Source organism: Pseudopipra pipra, chromosome 6 (assembly GCF_036250125.1).
Source record: "Pseudopipra pipra isolate bDixPip1 chromosome 6, bDixPip1.hap1, whole genome shotgun sequence".
Taxonomy (NCBI): Eukaryota; Metazoa; Chordata; class Aves; order Passeriformes; family Pipridae; genus Pseudopipra; species Pseudopipra pipra.
In genome coordinates this window covers 1044210-1064800 of record NC_087554.1, presented here as the reverse complement: position 1 = coordinate 1064800, position 20591 = coordinate 1044210, and the positions used below count along the sequence as shown (strand labels likewise).

Here is a 20591-nt window from a genome sequence, read left to right as displayed (position 1 = left end):
CCTGCGGCCCCGCCCCGCCCGCTCAGCCCGGCCCCGCCCCTCGGCGCGGCCCCGCCCCCGTTCCCTCAGCGCGGCCCCGACCCGCCAACAACCCGCAAAAGGAAAATGGTGTTTCCTGCTGGAAAAGGATTGTCTGGGAACATAAATTTTGGACCGGGGATGCAGCTATTGAAGGAGGGGAATGGTTTAGAGAAACTGAGCAGTACTTTTGTTACACGCAATAATCAAAACCAATAAACACCAAAATGGACTTTATTGAGCTGCAACACAAGGATGGTCTCAGGAGGCAAAGGCGAGAGGTGCACACAGGAGCACCAAAGCTGCACCTGGGGTTGGGTTGGAGGAACACAGTCTTACCGAGTGTCATGGTTTGAGATAGCCCCAAAATCCAATTCCCTAGTTCCATCCCCCCTCCCACATCTCAACCTAATGTGAGATGGGTTTTTCCAGACAAAACACACCAGACTCAAAGTGGGGGAAAGGGAATATATTACAATGACTGTACAAATAAATACCATATCACATTATACACACGATCACAATCTCTACCATGACATATATATTTACAATGATCAGATCTCTTCTCCCCTCCAAATAAAAGTCCAGGAGGGAAAGAAGGACAGATCCCTTCCAGTCCTTAAGCAGCAGCTCCTCTTCTGTCCTCCATGCAGCAGTAACTGGGTTGTTGTAGCTGGATCTCTGTTCAACATACACAAGGGGGTCTCCAAGCCCCTCGGCTCTCCTTCGGTCCAAGCGAAGGCCTCACCTGTGGGCTGCCAGCAGGGACAAGACTCGCATCACCACAGGCATATCACGAAATGCAGGGGCATCTTCGTGAAAGTCCCTTCCTCAGGGGATTCAAATTCCCGTTTGCAGAGCTCCGTTCTCTGTCTCCAGGCAGCGGGGGGGGGGGCGAAGCCCTCCTCCACATTCCTTTGGCTGTCCTGGTCCAGCTTCAGGACGCCTTTGAGCTTCTCAGCTCCTCTCTGTAAGTGCTGTAGCACTCCAAGGCTCTTTCAAGTAAGAGTCCATCATCTTCCTCCTTCCAGGAGGTCTCAAAGGAGTTTTGGGGGGTCTGGTACAGCCTTACCCCAAACTCTGTCTCTCAGCTGCTGGTTCTCTCTCTCTCTCTCTCTCTCCCTTTCCAGGAGTCTTTTCTCTGGTGCTGCATGTTTCTGTTGCTTCTTGGTCTTATCTCCTGGCTCTCTGCCACCGTTTCTCTGGTCAGTCCCGGCTGCTGCTCTGTGCCCATGGAGAAAAACGTCTCCCGGCATAACTACAGGCACCCAGCCCAGCTTTATGCTGTTCCAGGTCCCTGCAGCCCCCCAGCCGGGGCTGGGAGGCCCCAGAGGCCCCAAGGGGCACAGAGCCCCTTCCTCGTGGCTCACAACATGGCCACCTCTCCTCCACAACCAAAAAAACTACAACTCTTCTCTTCCGGTCTGGTTGTGATATGTTTACATTTCTGCAGGAGCGCCCATTGGGCAGAACTTCAAAACTTCCAAGGGTTTCCACCCCTTGGGGTCTACCACTTCTCTTAGCCTCTGGGGGAAAACAAGGTCCAAACCACGACACCGAGTTATGAGCCAGGGGATGGCATTTGGGAACAGCCCCTGCTGACTGGAAAGGATTCAGGCCCCAGGCTCAGTCTGCAGCTGGCAGTCCATCTCGGCCATCACCAACCAGCTCAGCCACTCCCTCTGAAATGCCACCTTTCTCCCCTCTACATCGCCCCCCCCTTTCCTACATAAAACAGTGGTCGTGTCCCCTCTAAATTACCCCCAGTTTTCAGCTAAAAGGGTCACTTCTGTCCCCTCTAAGGAACCTCAGGTTTTCTGTCCAAAATTCTGCCTCGGTCCCCTCTGAGTTCCCAGCCTTTCCCTCAGAAAGGCTCCTTTTTCCTCGCTAAGGTACCCCCGGATTCACCCCACAAAAAAGGTGATTTTGTTTCATCCAAATTGCCTCAGCAATTCTATGGAAAATGTCACCTCTGCTCCCCCTCCCAATTTGCCTCTGCTTTTCCCTCTTCTGCCCCCTGCACAGGAACTCAGGTTTGACCCCCAAACCTCCCCTGCCCAGCTCAGGTTTTACCCCAGAATTGTCCCTTCCTGTCCCGCTGGGAGTACCTCAATTTCCCCTGCAGAATGTCCCTCACTAATTGCCTCGGTTTTAACTCAAAATGTTCATTTTACCCCCCTGGGAGAGACAGGAGACCACAAGTCCCGGGTGCCCCGGGAACCCCCCCGGCCCCAGCCCGGCCCGGCCGCTCCTTCCCCGCTCGGTGCCACCGCCCTGGGGTGACAGGGAGGGGACAGGAACAACCCCCGACACACCGAGCTGCCCCTGCTGCTGCACAGCGAGTGCCTGCCTCACATTTTCCAGCCCTTCAGTGTTTAACGTATTCGTACAAAAGTTTTATTGTAATTTTCAAACCCTGTGGATCCACATTTCGAATTTCTCATATCTCAAAATCCTGTATGTATTATAACAGGTATGGGGTTTTATTTTGAAATCAGTTTTCATATGAATTGATGTTATTCATCAATAGATTTAAAAATAACAAATTTAAAAGTATTTTTAAAAGTATTTTAAAAGTATTTTACAGACACACAACCCCTCCTTATGAATTTTAAGGCATTTTTGGGCTGTCCCCTCCCTTTTTGGGGAACACACATGACCCCCTTGATTCCCCACTCATTTTCTCCACCACAACACCACCCTCCCAGTGACAACGGAGTGCCCCAAATGACATTATCAGAGATGATGACACAGCCCCCCCACCCTGCACACGTGTCCCCAGGGATGGGACGTGGCCGGGACATCCTCACTGCGACATCCCCGGGGTGCCGGTGCCGACATCATCACAGTCCATGTGCCCCGGGGGCTGTCCCGGGGGGTCCCTTGTGGCTCCGGGGGGACTTGGAGGGGGGCAGCTCCCACCTTGGGGACAGCAAAGGCAGGTGCCTGAGGGGGACAGCTCCGTGTCCCCCCTCCAGACCCCACCTGGGGTGTTTCTGCAGCCCCCATGGATCTGCTGATGGATCCCAGCTCACCACCGCAGCCAAACCCCCCGTGGAGTGGCTCTCCAGGGCAGATAGGGCAGCTGTGGTCCCTCTTACCTGTGGGTGGGACACAGATCCAGCCTCTCTGTGCCACCCCTTCGGAGATGTCCCCAGTGCTGGGAGTGGGGGACTCCTCTGGCACGGCCGTGGCATCGTCATAGCCATCTGGGGTTCCAACCATGGCATCGTCGTAGCCATCCGGGGTTCCAGCTGTGGCATCATCGTAGCCATCCAGGGTTCCGTGCTCGGGCAGGGCATGGGGAGCTGGGACTGGCACGGGGGTACATGGCACTGACCCAGTGGCCATGGCAGGGACTGGCTGTGCCATCCCCCTCCGGATGTGCCATCGCCCTCTGGCTGTGCCATCCCGCTCTTGCTGTGCCACCAGGGATGTGTTGGTGGCCCTTGGTCCCTCAGGGAAGGGCGATGCTTCTCTGCCCACTAACGAGGGGGGACGTGTCCCCTCAGCTCCCCAGCCCTGCCGTGTCCCCTGTCCCCAGCGCTCCCCGCTGGGTTCCTGCCCTGTGCCCCTACCTGGGGCTGCCCCGCTGTCACTCCCCTCCACGCTGTCCCCGGTGTAATACAGCAGCTTCTTCACTGAGCCCTCCTGCGGGGAACCTGCAGGGGGAAAACAGGGTGTTGGGGGTGGCCAGAGGTGGCACCGCGGGTGACACAACCTCAGCCACAGAGCAGGGCTGTGATGGGACCCAGGGACCCCCCACACCACGGGGAGGAGCCAGTGCTGTGCCACCAGGACCCGCTGCCGCGGTGGGACTGTGGGGCAGAGCCCCCCTGTCCGGGCAGAGCTGGGGCACGGGGGCTGCACCGACCTGGGCGACTGGGCACCTCCTGGTACTCCGGCATCGCGCTGTAGTCCAGCTCCTCGTAGATGGCGTCGGGAATGGCACCCACGGCTCTGCCGGGGCCTGCCACAAGAGGCAGCGCTCTCCCAGGGCCGTGGGCACCGTGGGTGGCACCGGGGTCACCCACTGCCCACCCTCCGAGCCGTTCCACACGGGGGGAGCCCCTGAACCCCCAAAGCGGCTCTGCCCCGGCACCCACCCGCCGGGACCCACCTCGGCGCCAAGCGCGGGCACGGCACATCAGCACGGCCAGGGCGCCCAGGGCCAGGCACAGCAGCGTCCCCAGGACCACGCACAGCACCACCGCCACCGGCACAGTCCCCCTGGCCACCTGCCCGCTTGGCACCGGCACAGTCCCCCTGGCCACCGCAGGGCCGCTGCTGCTGGGGACAGCTGTGGGGACACGGCCAGGCAGTGGGGGCAGGGGGAGCCCAGCCGGCCCGGCGGGGGGGCTGCTGGCACGGGCAGAGCTACCTGTGCAGGTGGCCCCGTCCGGGCACGGGGTGCTGGCTGTCTCGCTGGGGTTGTCACTGTCCTCCGCACAAGCCACGTAGGTGTCCCCTCCGGGGCCGCAGGAATGCAGGTGCCAGGGTGCCGAGGGGCACTCCCAGAGCGAGCGGGCCCCCTCCTCGCAGCCCACCCAGGCCAGCCAGGCGGGGGCCGGCTGCTGGGCGGGTACGGGTGCCAGCTGCCCCCCGTCCCCACAGCCCAGCTGCCGGCAGACGGCGGCGGCGGTGCCGGGGCTGGTGCCGATGGCGCACACGCGGCCCCAGGTGCCGTTGTGGAGCAGCTCCAGGTACCCGCTGCAGCGCCCGCGCCCGCCCGCCAGCCGCAGGGAGAGCTGCTCTGCCAGGGGTGCAGGGGGGTCACGGCACGGACGGGAACCCCCCGGGGGGCTCTGCTGCTCCCCGCCCCGGGGACACCCGACACTCACCTGAGCAGACGGCCCCGGCCCCGGCCCCGCGCTCGCACTCGCGCCCTTCCGAGCGTGGGCATTCCCAGAGAGACTCCTCGCTCCCGGCGCACTCAACCACGTACGGCCACGCTGTCCCCGCGCCGGGGCCGAAGCGCGCCGAGCCGGGGGCCTCCAGTGCCGCGCCACAGCCCAGCTCCCGGCACACAACGGCGGCGGCCCGCAGGTCCCAGCGCTCCTGGCACACGCTGCTCCAGGTGCCACCGGCATAGACCTCCACGCGCCCGGCGCAGCGCCCGGCACCGCCCGCCAGCCTCACCCGCCGGCTGCCTGCGGGCACCGAAGGACCGGGCTGGGGGCTGCTCGGGGCACCAGCACCCCGGCCCTTCTCGGGACACCCACCTGAGCAGACGATGACCATCTCCTCAGGGCTGCTGGTTGGTGCAGGGCCCATTTCTAAGACATCAGAGATCTTCTCTGGCATGTCCTCCATCTCCTTGAGGCTCCTGGACAGCTCAGGGCCCATCCCCGAGATGTCGTACATCTCCTCCGTCACGACATCTGTCTCCTCCGTCACGACATCCACCTCCCTGGAGCTGCTGGTCAGTGCAGTGGGGGCCATTCCCAAGGCTGTGTAGTTCTCCTTTGGAAGGCCACAACCCAGCACAGCACACACCATGTCGACATCCCATCTCTTCCACTGCTCCACAGGCACACGGCGCCAGGCTGGGGTGGTTATGGCCTCCTCCAGCTGCCCGTCACACCGGCTCTCACCCTCCACCAGCCGCACGGAATTGATGGTGCCTTCAGTGCCTGAAAAATCACCAGCAGTGCCGTGGGGCTGTGGCACCTGGTTCAGCCCTCCCCTCACCCCAAAACAGCCCTGAGTGCTCCGCTCCCAGTTCCTGGGGTGTCCCAAAAGCCCTTGGAGGCTCTTCCCACAGGTGCCACACAGACCTGAGCAGTTGACGGCGGCGGCGTTCCCCGGGGTGCAGGGGGGCTCCCCCAGCACCGCCACGGGGCACTCGCCCGGGTGCCGCTCGCTCCCGCTGCAGCCGAAGGCGTCCGGCCTCAGCGGCCCGTCCCCGCTGCCGAAGGAGCCTCCCGGGGGCACGGTGACGGCGTGGCCACAGCCCAGGTGGCGGCACAGGACGTCGGCATCGGGCAGGTCCCAGTCGGTGGCGCAGACGGACCCCCACGTGCCCCTCACCGCCACCTCCACCCGCCCGGCACAGCCCGAGCTGCTGTTCCCCAGCCGGAAGCCCGTGTAGGCTGTGGCAGAAAGGGTGTTCAGGGGGGTGATGCTGGGGGCACCCCCAACACCCCCGGTGTCCCCGGTGCTTACGGGAGCAGATGATGGTGGCGTGGCCAGCGCAGCCCTGGCTGTGGGGCACCCGCCGGGCGCAGGCGCTGAGGAGGGGCTCGGTGCCAGTGCAGTTGAACCCCCCCTCCCACAGCGGCCCCGTTCCCGCCCCAAACCGGCCGCTGCCGGGGATGGCCAGCGCCGCGCCGCAGCCCAGCTCCCGGCACACCACCTGGGCCACCTTCATGTCCACGTGCTCCGCGCAGACGCCAACCCAGGCCTGGCGCTGCCGCACCTCCAACCGCCCGGCACAGGCTCCGTCACCTCCGACCAGCTGGGAAAACCCTGCGGGAGCAGTGCAGTGTTGGCACTGAGGGATGTGCCGGGAGCGCCGCGTCCCTCCCAGCCCGGCTCCTACCTTGGCAGATGACGGCAGTGTCATAGTCATGGGGACCACTGTAGGGTCCCCAGCCACGGATCCAGCACTCCCACAGTGTGGCCTCGTCCCCATCGCAGTCCACCAGGGCCAGGTTGATGGGCCCGGTCCCTGGGCGAAAGCGGTCACGGGAGGAGTAGGCGCCGGCAGCCGAGCCACAGCCCAGCTGCTGGCACACCACCTCGGCGTCCTCCATGTCCCAGTTGTCATCTACCACCGAGCCCCAGTGTCCCCGCAGCTTCACCTCCACCCTCCCGGCACAGGGACCGCCGCCATCCACCAGCCTCAGCTCCACGGCCTCTGCACCGGGACACCGGCACAGCTCAGCCCTGCCCGGCACACCCCGGCACGAGGTGGGTGTCCTGGCACGGCCAGCCTGTCCCCCTCACCTGTGCAGATCACCCCCACGTCCCGGTCGTGGCCGCAGTGGTGCTGGCCCCATCCGAAGTGCGGACACTCCTCCAGCACCTCCTCGATGCCGTCGCAGTAGAAGGGCTGGAGCCAGATCCGGCCGCTGCCCTGCCCGAACGGGGCGTACGGGGACGACCAGGCCACGCGGCCACAGCCCAGCTGCCAGCACACCACGGTGGCCCAGCGGGCTTGCCAGTCAAAGTCGTAGACACAGACGGAGCCCCACTCACCGTCGTGATTCACCTCCACGCGTCCGGCACAGCGCCCGCCGCCCCCCACCAGCCGCAGCTGCCCGGAGCCTGCGGCACGGAGGGGCCTGAGCCGGGCCCGGCACCGGCGGGTCCCCGCTCCCACCACCCCGCCACTCACCCCCACACAGCTGCAGGCACAGCAGCAGCCCCAGCACCCGGACCGGCCCCATCCCACCGTCCCGCACCCCCAGCGCAGGCTGGGGATGATGTAGCGGCAGCGCCGGAGCCGGTGCAGGCGGCAGCACCAGGGGAGCCTTTATCAGCCGAGGGATCGCCCAGCTGCAGGGCCACGGCCTCCAATAACCTGCTTCGTGCCCAAATATGAGGCTCGGCTCCGCTTCTGGCGTCACACACCTCGCCACAGTGGGCCGGCACACGGATGTCCCCGGGGGGAGCCGCCCCCCCCAGCACCTGGGCCGGGGGGGCCCCTCCTGTTTCCCCCCGTGGGTCCAACTCTGCCGCTGGAGCCCGGCAAGAGCCATCCCCGCGCTGACAGGATTCAGCCCCAATCCCGCCGGAGCCTCCACGGGACCGCCCCGAGGAGCGGCTGGAGGCAGAGCCCCGGGGCCCCCTCCCCGGGTGCCCCCTCCCCGGGCGGTGGGAGCAGCCCCCGGCTCCCCGCGGGGGCGGCGGGTCCCGGGGCCTCGCGCGGGCGGTGGCACATGGCGGGGCTGCCGCAGCTGTGCCCCCGCGCTCGCCTCGCCGCCGGGGCAGGAAGGAGGCGGTCACCGCCCGCCGGGGACGCGGCCGAGGCACCGACCGCACGCGGCTCCTGCCACCTGCGCCGGCACCGATAACGCCGCCGCTCTGCGCTGCCCGCGCCCCGCGGCTCTGTCCCGCTGCAGCTCGGGAGCCTCCGGAGCCGCAGCGTTAAGGAGACGTCCCAGTCTGATCGCTCCTGCAGCTCCCTGCCGCCACGGTCCCAGTGCCAGAGACTTTCACTGCTGGGAACAAAGCTCTGAAGATCTGCTCTGATGGGAAGTTCAAAAAATGTAGCTTCTCAGGATGAGAAGGATTTTTGTTTGCTGGAAAATCTGTTTCCAGCTGAACTCAGAAAGTACACACCAGAGGTTCAGGGAAAAGGAGAAGACTGAAGCAATGACCCACCAGAAACCCATCAGAACTCACTGGCACTACTTCCAAGGCTGCTGGCAAAGCCTGGAAAACCCTCAGAAGCCATACTGATTTGTCCTGGTTTGTCCCAGTCTCTTCCTGGACCTCAACTGCTTTTAGCACTGATGCTGCTGTCTCAGTGAGAATCCTGGAGGTTCCCTGGGCAGCTGATCCACTCTGTCCCGTGTCCTGCTCTCAGTTCCTGCCCAACCAGAGCCAACTGTGCCAAGGGCACGAGCACTCCCAGCCTGGATAGGGAATGGGGGACTGGCTTGTGTACAATTCACCTAGAAAGTCAAACGAGGGGATTGTTGGAGTATCTGGCTCCTTAGGGAACCTGCTGGGAGTAGGGAAGCACAGCCCCAAATCTCCAGCTGTGGGCGGAGTCGTGGAACGTAAACCAGCACAAATGGATCCCCCCAAATGAACCGTGGGAGAGCAGGACCAAATAAGGGTGACTGTCCCTGTGGAAAGGCCAAAGGAGTTGGTTCGGACTTGGATTGTCCCCTGGGGAGATGGAGGTTGCTGGGATGGAGAGAATGCCCTCCCTCAGGCTGCCAAGATCTCTCAGTGCAGCGGCTTTGGCCGACAGGGCAGCACAAAGATTGTTCTCTGCGGGGGGCCCAGGTTTGGGTTCCGGTCTCAGCTTTGCAGGTTTAGAGGAATTCTACCTACAGCCCGCAATTCCATGGGGAATTCCTGCTGGAACAGCCTCCCAGTGCCTCCTGGAGCCCGGCTATTCCCCTGCAGAGCTGCTGCTTTAAGGCCAGGTTTGCCAGGAAGCAGCCACGGTTCCAGGTTTGCTGAGCAGGATCGGGACAAGGACAGGTTGATATTCCATAGAATTTGCTGTTTATAACCCTCGTGCCCATCCCCACTGGTGTCCCTGTGGGAGACAGCTCTGGTTGCCTGGAAATGACCTGAACAAACAGTTTTGCTGATGGATCTGGTCTCCCTCTGGCCGAGTTATGGAGCAGAAGCACCAACCCCGGCCCAGCTCTCAGTTCTGCAACTGCAAATCTTCGTATCCTGTAAAATGTGTTGAATTTAAGAACGTTTCCCTGTGTTGCAGTGTTTATGTATTTTGTCTTTTTCCTTCTGTTTGGCAGGTGAAAGTTCATTACACAGTGGATTTATCACTCTTCCTGCTTCCAGTGGGGAGTACTGGCTGCTCTGTTTAAACCGGTGACTGAAAAACTGATACTAAAATTGAAATAATTTTGTTAAATACTTGGGAAGAGTTTTCAAAATATGATTTTTTTTCCCTTTGCTGTGTGTTATTTTTCTATGTTCTGGCTTTTCAGAGGAATTTATTGTATTTTAATTAGGAAAACAGTACCTAAGTGGCAAATTATTTTAAGTGTTATACCTGGAATTTTCAGTTTCCTAAGGCCATTCTCTGTGCATTACTAACCAGCAGAGAGTGCTGCAGCAGTTCCTCAGGAGCATTATACAGGAGCATTATTTTTCCTCTTTTTTGGCTGGTTTTGTTTTCTTTCAGTATATTTACACACTAAAGGATCAATAACTGCAGAAACTGAAGTGAGTTTTTGGTGCAGTTTATTATATTGCCTTGGATATTGAACCAAAGTAGCAGGTGAAGCCACACATCTGCAGGGGGAACAGGGGCTTGGACAGAAATTATTCCGTTGTCCAACTTTAAAAATCCATGGAAAATTTTGTTTCCACGTGCCAAGAACCAGCAGCTCCAATCTGTGCCCAGCAAGACCTCGAGGCAAAGGGCTTCCCTGAAATTCAGTTGATTGAGGCTGGGTTTGGACACACATCCCAAGGGAAGGGGCTTCCACTGCGGGATCCCAACCTCTGCTCCAGCTGTGTCTCCAGCTGTTTGTTCCCGGGCCCTGCTGTGAGTTATGGCACAGAGGGAGAGGGGCTTTTATTGCTTAGGAGTGTCCTTGTGCCCTGGGGCAGCTGAATTTAATGAGGCACAGGGCTGAGGGTCAAAGGAGAAAAAGGGAAAGGGGAAAGAGAAAACAGAAAAAAGGGGAAAATGGGAAAAAGAGAGAAAGTAAAACAGGAAAAGACAAAAGAAAAAGGGAGAAAAAGAGAAATGGGAAAAAATGAAAAAGCGGAAAAGAGAAAAGGAAAAGGGAAAATGAGAGAAAAGGAAAAATGAGATAAAAGAAAAAGGGGAAAAGGAGAGGGAAAGGGGGAAAATAGAAAAAATAGAAAGGAAAAGGGGGAAAGAAAAGAAAAAGGGGAGGAAAGAAAAAGGGAGAGAAAAGAGAAAATAAAAACAGAGGGAAAAAAAAAGAAGAAAAAGAGAGAAAAAAAGAAAAGAAAAAGGGGCAAGAAAAACAGAAGAAAAGAAAATGGGGAAAAAAGAAAAAGAAAAAGAGTAAAAATAAATGAAAAGGAGGGGGGAGAAAATAAAAGGGCATAAATTGAAAAGAAAAGGAAATTCGAAAGAAAGGCCGCGCTGCCCCACGGCTGATCTGCACGAACCCGTTCCCACACCATCCCATCCCATTCCCATCCCATTCCCATCCCATCCCATCCCGTCCCTTCCCGTCCCGGTCCCGGAGCCGTTTCCCGCGCGCTCCCGAGCGGGGCGGGGCCTCTGCGCGCGCAGGCGGGCGCGTCACGTGACGGGGCGGGAGCGTCCGAACGGCCGGGACGGGACCGGGATCGGGATCGGGATCGGCACCGGGATCGGGATCGGCACCGGGATCGGCAGTGGGATCGGGATCGGCACCGGGATCGGGATCGGCACCGGGATCGGCACCGGGGTGAGACGGGCGGGGCCCGCCGGGCGGTCGCGGGGCTCCCCCGGGGCCTCCCCGGTGCCGGGAGCGGCCGGTCCAGCGCCGGCCCAGGGCGGGCTGAGGGGAGCGGGGCGGGAGCGGAGGGGCCGTGAGGGGATCGAACAAAGGGCCGGGACCGGCTCGGCGGGGGGACACGGCGGGGACACCGGGGAGCCACAGACCGCGGGCTGGCACCGGGCAGGGGCCGCTGGCTCCGGGGGCGGCGGGAACCGTGGAGTCCCGGAAGGGTCGGGTGGGAAGGGACCTTAAAGATCATCCAGTCCCACCCCTGCCATGGGCAGGGACACCTTCCACCAGCCCAGGTGGCTCCAAGCCCCGTCCAGCCTGGCCTTGGACACTTCCAGGGATCCGGGGGCAGCCACAGCTTCTCTGGGCAACCTGTGCCAGGGCCTCACCGCCCTCACAGCCGGGAATTCCTTCCCGTTATCCAGTGTAAGTTTCCCTCTGCCAGTTGGAATTCATCCATCATCGGATCCCTGTGGTGCCTTGTGAACATTCCCAGAGGACCCACACCCTTTGTGTTCTCCTGGGTTCCACCACACACGTGGGGCAGTAAAATCCATGTGGCCGCAGTTCTGAACTTGGTGAATTTGAACTAAAGTTGGTGGGTTTGTCCAGTAAGAAAAGTGGTGATTTATAAAACCAAGCAGAGTGGTATTCCACACTAGGGATTTGGGATTGGTGATGATCCCAGTCCATAATCTTTCTTTTCATTTTCTTTTGGATGCTGCAACCTGCTGGGCTGGGGGAATGTTCAGTTACATTTCAGTTTAATTTTCTGTATTTCATTAATTCTCCGTGGAAATCTGCTTTTAATAAAAAGGACCACGAGGATATTGATGACATCACAGGTTCCTAAGATTCAGGCAGGTGTTCATGCAGACCAAGGATTTTTTTGGATGGAAGCAGCTGCACCCATCTCCAAGGAATCTCAGTCTGGGTTTTTCTTTTCTCCTAATTGTCCTTGGTTTGGAGGTGCAGTGCAGCCGTGCCCTGTATATCTCTTTTAAGGGTTTTTGAGGCTGAAAAGGTTCCTTTGTATTCTGTATTCTGCAGTATTTATATATATCTTGATTAAAAAGAATAATATAATATTGATTTGGTTTTAATTAGTTCATTTGAGTTGGTTACTTAAAGCAAATCATTGATAAGGGAGCGTGCTGAGCTCAAGCTCTGGCTGCAGGGGACTGCACGCTGGGGTCACACTGAGGGGGGAGAGGAGAGCCTGGGTACAGGGGCCAGAAGGGGATATTTCTGAGGGCAAAGCTGAGGTAATGTTTATGGAAGGGAATGGCCATTCTCGGGGTAAAAAAGAGAAGAAAAATTTTGGGGGTAAAACTTGATGTAATTTAGGGTAGAGAATGACCATTTAGAGGTAAACTGAGGCAGTCAGTAGTGGACAAGTAGGGAAAATTTTTTTGGGTAAAATCAAGGTAATCTGAAGCAGAGAGCATGTACATCATGAGGTAAACTGAGGTGATCAGTAGTGGACAGGTGAGGAAATTTTGGGGGAAAAGAATTGAGGTAATGTCCAGGGTAGAGAGTGAATATTTAGAGGTAAATATGAGGCAATCAGTAGTGAACAGGTAGCGAAAATTTGGGGGGGTAAAATGTGGGGCAATGTGTAGGAGAGAGAATGAACATTTTGGGATAAATTGAGGCAATCAGTAGTGGACAGGCAGGGAAAATTTGGGGGGTAAAACTTGAGGTAATCTGTATTGGCAGAGAATGAACACTTGAGGGAAAAATGAGGTAATCAGTAGTGGACAGGCAGAGAAAATTTTGGGGTAAAACTTGAAGTGCTCCATAAAAGTTCAATGAATATTTTGGAGGGAAGATCCAAGGCAATCTCTAGAGGACAGAACAAACCTTTTTGGGATAAGATAGAGTTAATGAGGGGGGTTTTTTTGGTCATAAAATGTCCCTCAAGGAAAGGTGGTGGGAGCCAGGCAGGACAACTGGCTGAGCCCCAGGGGAGGGACAGGCCCTGCTGGGGGGACACGAGCAGGGGGGAACCCCCAGGGCACAGAGGGGGCACGGGAAGCCCTCGAGGTTCGCCTGCTCATGGCTTTGGGGTGTCCTCTGCTTTTCTGGAAGAAGTTCTGGGGCACTGCGAGGGCAAGCAACACACAGGGAAGTGTGTTCTGGGTTTTTACTCTTTGCCACCTCGTGCTGTAAAAGCGTCTTGCCCCGGGATTCATTTCTCCTCCCAGGGAGGTTTGGAGGTGCAGTGGTGCCCGCAGCTCCTTTGTGCCACGGCACCAGCGAGGCCGAGCCCTGGCCCTGGTTTGCCAGCCATGGGCAGGGGGCTCTGTGCCAGCCGGGGGAGCAGCGGGGCCCCCGTGGCAGAGAGGGCAGGGGGGCTGTGGAGCTGCCCCGGGGGGAGCGGGGGGGCCTTTCCTGGGCCGCCTCCAGCCCCCCTCGATCCCCGGGGCTGCGCTGCCGCCCCCGCCCACCGGGGGCCGCTGCCGTCGGGCCGTGAGGGAGCGGGAACGGGGAAGGGGGAAAGTCCCCCCGGCTCGGGCCGCAGGGAGCGGGAATGGGGAACAGGGAACGTCCCCTCGGCTCCCGGGGGCTCCGCGCACGGGGCGTGGTCACGGGCCGGGGCCACGGGCGGGGGGTCCGCATCTTTCTCCTGCGCCTTCCCCCTCACCCCGGGCCCCATTCGAGCGCTTGTGACGGACACGGTGCCGTGTCCTTGGAAGTAGGGTTGGAAGGCGCTGACGGTGTCCCCGGGAACCACTGCCAGGGACCCCCGCCCGCCGCGGGGAGACCGGAGCTGTGCCGTCCCCTGCTGCCGGCCCGGCCGGGTCTCCGTGCGGGCGGGAGGGCCGGGCAGCTGCGGCAGGTCCGTGCGACACCATGGGGACACCCCAGGGCTCTCCAGGGTTGGCTGAGCGGCGGCTCAGCGCCGTCCTCACCCTCAGGCACAAGAGAGACCCCGAGGGAGCTGCTGCTCCCCCCTCCCGCACGCCTTGTTTGCGGTGGTGCTCGGTGCCGGCTCACCCAGGCGGGTGCCCCACCGAGTGGGTTCTGTGCCCCCCCGTGCCTTGCCCGTGCCCAGGTGCCGGCGCGCAGAGCGGCGGCGTTATCGGTGCCGGCGCAGGTGGCAGGAGCCGCGTGCGGTCGGTGCCTCGGCCGCGTCCCCGGCGGGCGGTGACCGCCTCCTTCCTGCCCCGGCGGCGAGGCGAGCGCGGGGGCACAGCTGCGGCAGCCCCGCCATGTGCCACCGCCCGCGCGAGGCCCCGGGACCCGCCGCCCCCGCGGGGAGCCGGGGGCTGCTCCCACCGCCCGGGGAGGGGGCACCCGGGGAGGGGGCCCCGGGGCTCTGCCTCCAGCCGCTCCTCGGGGCGGTCCCGTGGAGGCTCCGGCGGGATTGGGGCTGAATCCTGTCAGCGCGGGGATGGCTCTTGCCGGGCTCCAGCGGCAGAGTTGGACCCACGGGGGGAAACAGGAGGGGCCCCCCCGGCCCAGGTGCTGGGGGGGGGCTCCCCCCGGAGACATCCGTGTGCCGGCCCACTGTGGCGAGGTGTGTGACGCCAGAAGCGGAGCCGAGCCTCATATTTGGGCACGAAGCAGGTTATTGGAGGCCGTGGCCCTGCAGCTGGGCGATCCCCCGGCTGATAAAGGCTCCCCTGGTGCTGCCGCCTGCACCGGCTCCGGCGCTGCCGCTACATCATCCCCTGCCTGCGCTGGGGGTGCGGGACGGTGGGATGGGGCCGGTCCGGGCTCTGGGGCTGCTGCTGTGCCTGCAGCTGTGTGAGGGTGAGTGGCGGGGTGGTGGGAGCGGGGGCCCGCCGGTGCCGGGCCCGGCTCAGGCCCCTCCGTGCCGCAGGCTCCGGGCAGCTGCGGCTGGTGGGGGGCGGCGGGCGCTGTGCCGGACGCGTGGAGGTGAATCACGACGGTGAGTGGGGCTCCGTCTGTGTCTACGACTCCGACTGGGAAACCCGCTGGGCCACCGTGGTGTGCCGGCAGCTGGGCTGTGGCCGCGTGGCCTGGGCGTACCCGTACGCCCCGTTCGGGCAGGGCAGCGGCCGGATCTGGCTCCAGCCCTACTTCTGCGGCGGCACCGAGGAGGTGCTGGAGGAGTGTCAGCACTTCGGATGGGGCCAGCACAACTGCGGCCACGAGTGGGACGTGGGGGTGATCTGCACAGGTGAGGGGGACAGGCTGGCCGTGCCGGGGCACCCACCTCGTGCCAGGGTGTGCCGGGCAGGGCTGAGCTGTGCCGGTGTCCCGGTGCAGAGGCCATGGAGCTGAGGCTGGTGGATGGTGGCGATCGTTGTGCCGGGAGGGTGGAGGTGAAGCTGCGGGGACACTGGGGCTCGGTGGCAGATCACAACTGGGACATGGAGGACGCCGAGGTGGTGTGCCAGCAGCTGGGCTGTGGCTCGGCTGCCGGCGCCTACGCTGCCCGCGACCGCTTTGGCACAGGGACTGGGCCCATCAACCTGGTTTGGGTGGACTGCAACGGGGAGGAGGCCACACTGTGGGACTGCAAGATCCTCCTCTGGGGACCCTACAGCGATACCCATGATTTCGACACCGCCGTGATCTGCCAAGGTAGGAGCCGGGCTGGGAGGGATGCGGCACTCCCGGCACATCCCTCAGTGCCAACACTGCACTGCTCCCGCAGGGTTTTCCCGGCTGGTCGGAGGTGACGGAGCCTGTGCCGGGCGGTTGGAGGTGTGGCAGCGCCAGGCCTGGGTTGGCGTCTGCACGGAGCACGTGGACATGAAGGTGGCCCAGGTGGTGTGCCGGGAGCTGGGCTGCGGCGCGGCGCTGGCCATCCCCGGCAGCGGCCGGTTTGGGGCAGGAACGGGGCCGCTGTGGGAGGGGGGGTTCAACTGCAGCGGCACCGAGCCCCTCCTCAGCGCCTGCGCCCGGCGGGTGCCCCACAGCCAGGGCTGCGCTGGCCACGCCACCATCATCTGCTCCCGTAAGCACCGGGGACACCGGGGGTGTTGGGGGTCCCTCCAGCATCACCCCCCTGAACGCCCTTTCTGCCACAGCCTACACGGGCTTCCGGCTGGGGAACAGCAGCTCGGGCTGTGCCGGGCGGGTGGAGGTGGCGGTGAGGGGCACGTGGGGGTCCGTCTGCGCCACCGACTGGGACCTGCCCGATGCCGACGTCCTGTGCCGCCACCTGGGCTGTGGCCATGCCGTCACCGTGCCCCCGGGAGGCTCCTTCGGCAGCGGGGACGGGCCGCTGAGGCCGGACGCCTTCGGCTGCAGCGGGAGCGAGCGGCACCCGGGCGAGTGCCCCGTGGCGGTGCTGGGGGAGCCCCCCTGCACCCCGGGGAACGCCGCCGCCGTCAACTGCTCAGGTCTGTGTGGCACCTCTGGGAAGAGCCTCCAAGGGCTTTTGGGACACCCCAGGAACTGGGAGTGGAGCACTCAGGGCTGTTTTGGGATGAGGGGAGGGCTGAACCAGGTGCCACAGCCCCACGGCACTCCTGGTGATGTTTCAGGCACGGAAGGCACCATCAATTCCGTGCGGCTGGTGGAGGGTGAGAGCCGGTGTGACGGGCGGCTGGAGGAGGCCATAACCACCCCAGCCTGGCGCCGTGTGCCTGTGGAGCAGTGGAAGAGATGGGATGTCGACATGGTGTGTGCTGTGCTGGGTTGCGGCCTGCCAAAGGAGATCTACACAGCCTTGGGTATGGCACCCACTGCACTGAACAGCAGCTCCAGGGAGGTGGATGTCGTGACGGAGGAGATGTACAACATCTCGGGGATGGGCCCTGAGCTGACCAGGAGCCTCGAGGAGACAGAGGACGTGGCAGAGGAGATCTCCGATGTCTTAGGGATGGGCCCTGCACCAACCAGCAGCCCTGAGGAGATGGTCATCGTCTGCTCAGGTGGGTGTCCCGAGAAGGGCCGGGGTGCTGGTGCCCCGAGCAGCCCCCAGCCCGGTTCTTCGGTGCCCACAGGCAGCCGGCGGGTGAGGCTGGCGGGCGGTGCCGGGCGCTGCGCCGGGCGCGTGGAGGTCTATGCCGGTGGCACCTGGAGCAGCGTGTGCCAGGAGCGCTGGGACCTGCGGGCCGCCGCCGTTGTGTGCCGGGAGCTGGGCTGTGGCGCGGCACTGGAGGCCCCCGGCTCGGCGCGCTTCGGCCCCGGCGCGGGGACAGCGTGGCCGTACGTGGTTGAGTGCGCCGGGAGCGAGGAGTCTCTCTGGGAATGCCCACGCTCGGAAGGGCGCGAGTGCGAGCGCGGGGCCGGGGCCGGGGCCGTCTGCTCAGGTGAGTGTCGGGTGTCCCCGGGGCGGGGAGCAGCAGAGCCCCCCGGGGGGTTCTCGTCCGTGCCGTGACCCCCCTGCTCCCCTGGCAGAGCAGCTCTCCCTGCGGCTGGCGGGCGGGCGCGGGCGCTGCAGCGGGTACCTGGAGCTGCTCCACAACGGCACCTGGGGCCGCGTGTGCGCCACCGGCACCAGCCCCGGCACCGCCGCCGCCGTCTGCCGGCAGCTGGGCTGTGGGGACGGGGGGCAGCTGGCACCCGGCCCCGCCCAGCAGCCGGCCCCCGCCTGGCTGGCCTGGGTGGGCTGCGAGGAGGGGGCCCGCTCGCTCTGGGGGTGCCCCTCGGCACCCTGGCACCTGCATTCCTGCGGCCCCGGAGGGGACGCCTACGTGTCTTGTGCGGAGGACAGTGACAACCCCAGCGAGACAGCCAGCACCCCGTGCCCGGACGGGGCCACCTGCACAGGTAGCTCTGCCCGTGCCAGCAGCCCCCCCGCCGGGCCGGCTGGGCTCCCCCTGCCCTCACTGCCTGGCCGTGTCCCCACAGCTGTCCCCAGCAGCAGCGGCCCTGCGGTGGCCAGGGGGACTGTGCCGGTGCCAAGCGGGCAGGTGGCCAGGGGGACTGTGCCGGTGGCGGTGGTGCTGTGCGTGGTCCTGGGGACGCTGCTGTGCCTGGCCCTGGGCGCCCTGGCCGTGCTGATGTGCCGTGCCCGCGCTTGGCGCCGAGGTGGGTCCCGGCGGGTGGGTGCCGGGGCAGAGCCGCTTGGGGGGTTCAGGGGCTCCCCCCGTGTGGAACGGCTCGGAGGGTGGGCAGTGGGTGACCCCGGTGCCACCCACGGTGCCCACGGCCCTGGGAGAGCGCTGCCTCTTGTTGCAGGCCCCGCCAGAGCCGTGGGTGCCATCCCCAACGCCATCTACGAGGAGCTGGACTACAGCGCGATGCCGGAGTACCAGGAGGTGCCCCGTCGCCCAGGTCGGTGCAGCCCCCGTGCCCCAGCTCTGCCCGGACAGGGGGGCTCTGCCCCACAGTCCCACCGCGGCAGCGGGTCCTGGTGGCACAGCACTGGCTCCTCCTCGTGGTGTGGGGGGTCCCTGGGTCCCATCACAGCCCTGCTCTGTGGCTGAGGTTGTGTCACCCGCGGTGCCACCTCTGGCCACCCCAAGACCCTGTTTTCCCCCTGCAGGTTCCCCGCGGGAGGGCTCAGTGAAGAAGCTGCTGTATTACACCGGGGACAGCGTGGAGGGGAGTGACAGCGGGGCAGCCCCAGGTAGGGGCACAGGGCAGGAACCCAGCGGGGAGCGCTGGGGACAGGGGACACAGCAGGGCTGGGGAGCTGAGGGGACACGTCCCCCCTCGTTAGTGGGCAGAGAAGCATCGCCCTTCCCTGAGGGACCAAGGGCCACCAACACACCTCTGGTGGCACAGCGAGAGCGGGATGGCACAGCTGGAGGGGGATGGCACGGCCAGAGGGGGATGGCACAGCTGGAGGGGGATGGCACAGCCAGTCCCTGCCACAGCCACCGGGTCAGTGCCATGTACCCCTGTGCCAGTCCCAACCCCCCCTGCCCTGCCTGGGCACGGAACCTCGGATGGCTACAACGATGCCACAGCAGGAATGCCGGATGGCTACGACGATGCCACAGCAGGAACCCTGGATGGCTACGACAATGCCATGGCTGGAACCCTCGATGGCTACGACGATGCCACGGCTGTGCCAGAGGAGTCTCCCGCTCCCAGCACTGGGGACATCTCCGAGGGGGTGGCACAGAGAGGCTGGATCTGTGTCCCACCCACAGGTAAGAGGGACCACAGCTGCCCTATCTGCCCTGGAGAGCCACTCCATGAGGGGTTTGGCTACGGTGGCGAGCTGGGATCCATCAGCAGATCCATGGGGCTGCAGAAACACAGAAACACTCCAGGTGGGGTCTGGAGGGGGGACACGGAACTGTCCCCCTCAGGCACCTGCCTTTGCTGTCCCCAAGGTGGGAGCTGCCCCCCTCCAAGTCCCCCTGGAGCCACAAGGGACCCCCCGGGACAGCCCCCGGGGCACATGGACTATGATGATGTCGGCACCGGCGCCCCGGGGATGTCGCAGTGAGGATGTCCCGGCCACGTCCCATCCCTGGGGACACATGTGCAGGGTGGGGGGCTCTGTGTCATCATCTCTGATAATGTCATTTGGGGCACTCCGGTGTCACTGGGAGGGTGGTGTTGCGGTGGAGAAAATGAGTGGGGAATCAAGGGGGTCATGTGGGTTCCCCAAAAGGGGAGGGGACAGCCCAAAAATGCCTTAAAATTCATAAGGAGGGGCTGTGTGACTCTGTAAAATACTAAACCTTTTAAATTTGTTATTTTTAAATCTTTTGATGAATAATATCAATTCATATGAAAACTGATTTCAAAATAAAACCCCATACCTCTTATAATATATACAGGATTTTGAGATATGAGAAATTCCAAATGTGGATCCACAGGGTTTGAAAATGAAAATAAAACTTTTGTAGGAATACGTTAAACACTGAAGGGCTGGAAAATGTGAGGCAGGCACTCGCTGTGCAGCAGCAGGGGCAGCTCGGTGTGTCGGGGGTTGTTCCTGTCCCCTCCCTGTCACCCCAGGGCGGTGGCACCGAGCAGGGAAGGAGCGGCCGGGCCGGGCTGGGGGGGGGTTCCCTGGGCACCCGGGACTTGTGGTCTCCCGTTTCTCCCGGGGGGGGGATAAAATGAACATTCTGAGGTAAAACCGAGGCAATTAGTGAGGGACGTTCTGGGGGGAAAATCAAGGTTCTCCCAGCGGGACAGGAAGGGACAATTCTGGGGTAAAACCTGAGCTGGGCAGGGGAGGTTTGAGGGTCAAACCTGAGTTCCTGTGCAGGGGGCAGAAGAGGGAAAAGCAGAGGCAAATTGGGAGAGGGAGCAGAGGTGACATTTTCCATAGAATTGCTGAGGTAATTTGGATGAAACAAAATCATCTTTTTTGTGGGGTGAATCCGGGAGTAGCTTAGCGAGGAAAAAGGAGCCTTTCTGAGAGAAAGGATGGGAACTCAGAGATGACTGAGGCAGAATTTTGGACAGAAAACCTGAGGTTCCTTAGAGGGGACAGAGGTGACCCTTTTAGCTGAAAACTGGGGGTAATTTAGAGGGGACACGACCACTGTTTTATGTAGGAAAGGGGGGGTGATGTAGAGGGGAGAGAGGTGGCATTTCAGAGGGAGTGGC

At 62.3% G+C, this 20591-nt stretch overlaps 3 protein-coding genes and 1 long non-coding RNA gene across 17 annotated transcripts in view; 2 read left to right on the top strand and 2 right to left on the bottom strand.

The window, feature by feature from the left end:
• Window positions 1-20591, bottom strand: part of LOC135416659 (uncharacterized) — a 70460-nt gene that overhangs the window by 8355 nt on the left and 41514 nt on the right. The window lies entirely within an intron of this gene.
• Window positions 1-20591, top strand: part of LOC135416638 (uncharacterized) — a 414600-nt gene that overhangs the window by 383482 nt on the left and 10527 nt on the right. The window lies entirely within an intron of this gene.
• On the bottom strand, window positions 2747-8120 carry LOC135416525 (scavenger receptor cysteine-rich type 1 protein M130-like). The gene is made up of 11 exons (XM_064659738.1): window positions 7358-8120; window positions 6967-7287; window positions 6560-6877; window positions 6184-6486; window positions 5796-6110; window positions 5241-5651; window positions 4860-5168; window positions 4400-4771; window positions 3893-4318; window positions 3120-3680; window positions 2747-2940 (listed from the first exon to the last, which is right to left on the bottom strand). Exons 1-11 carry the CDS (start codon window positions 7719-7721, stop codon window positions 2825-2827), a joined length of 3816 nt encoding a protein of 1271 aa, XP_064515808.1. The 5' UTR covers window positions 7722-8120; the 3' UTR covers window positions 2747-2824.
• LOC135416822 (scavenger receptor cysteine-rich type 1 protein M130-like) lies at window positions 14001-19722 on the top strand. Its single transcript, XM_064660098.1, is given in 12 exon segments — window positions 14001-14164; window positions 14768-15305; window positions 15308-15701; window positions 15775-16077; window positions 16151-16465; window positions 16619-16999; window positions 17072-17380; window positions 17469-17840; window positions 17922-18347; window positions 18559-18642; window positions 18926-19171; window positions 19358-19722. Coding segments are annotated over 12 exon segments (3648 nt in total). The 3' UTR covers window positions 19474-19722.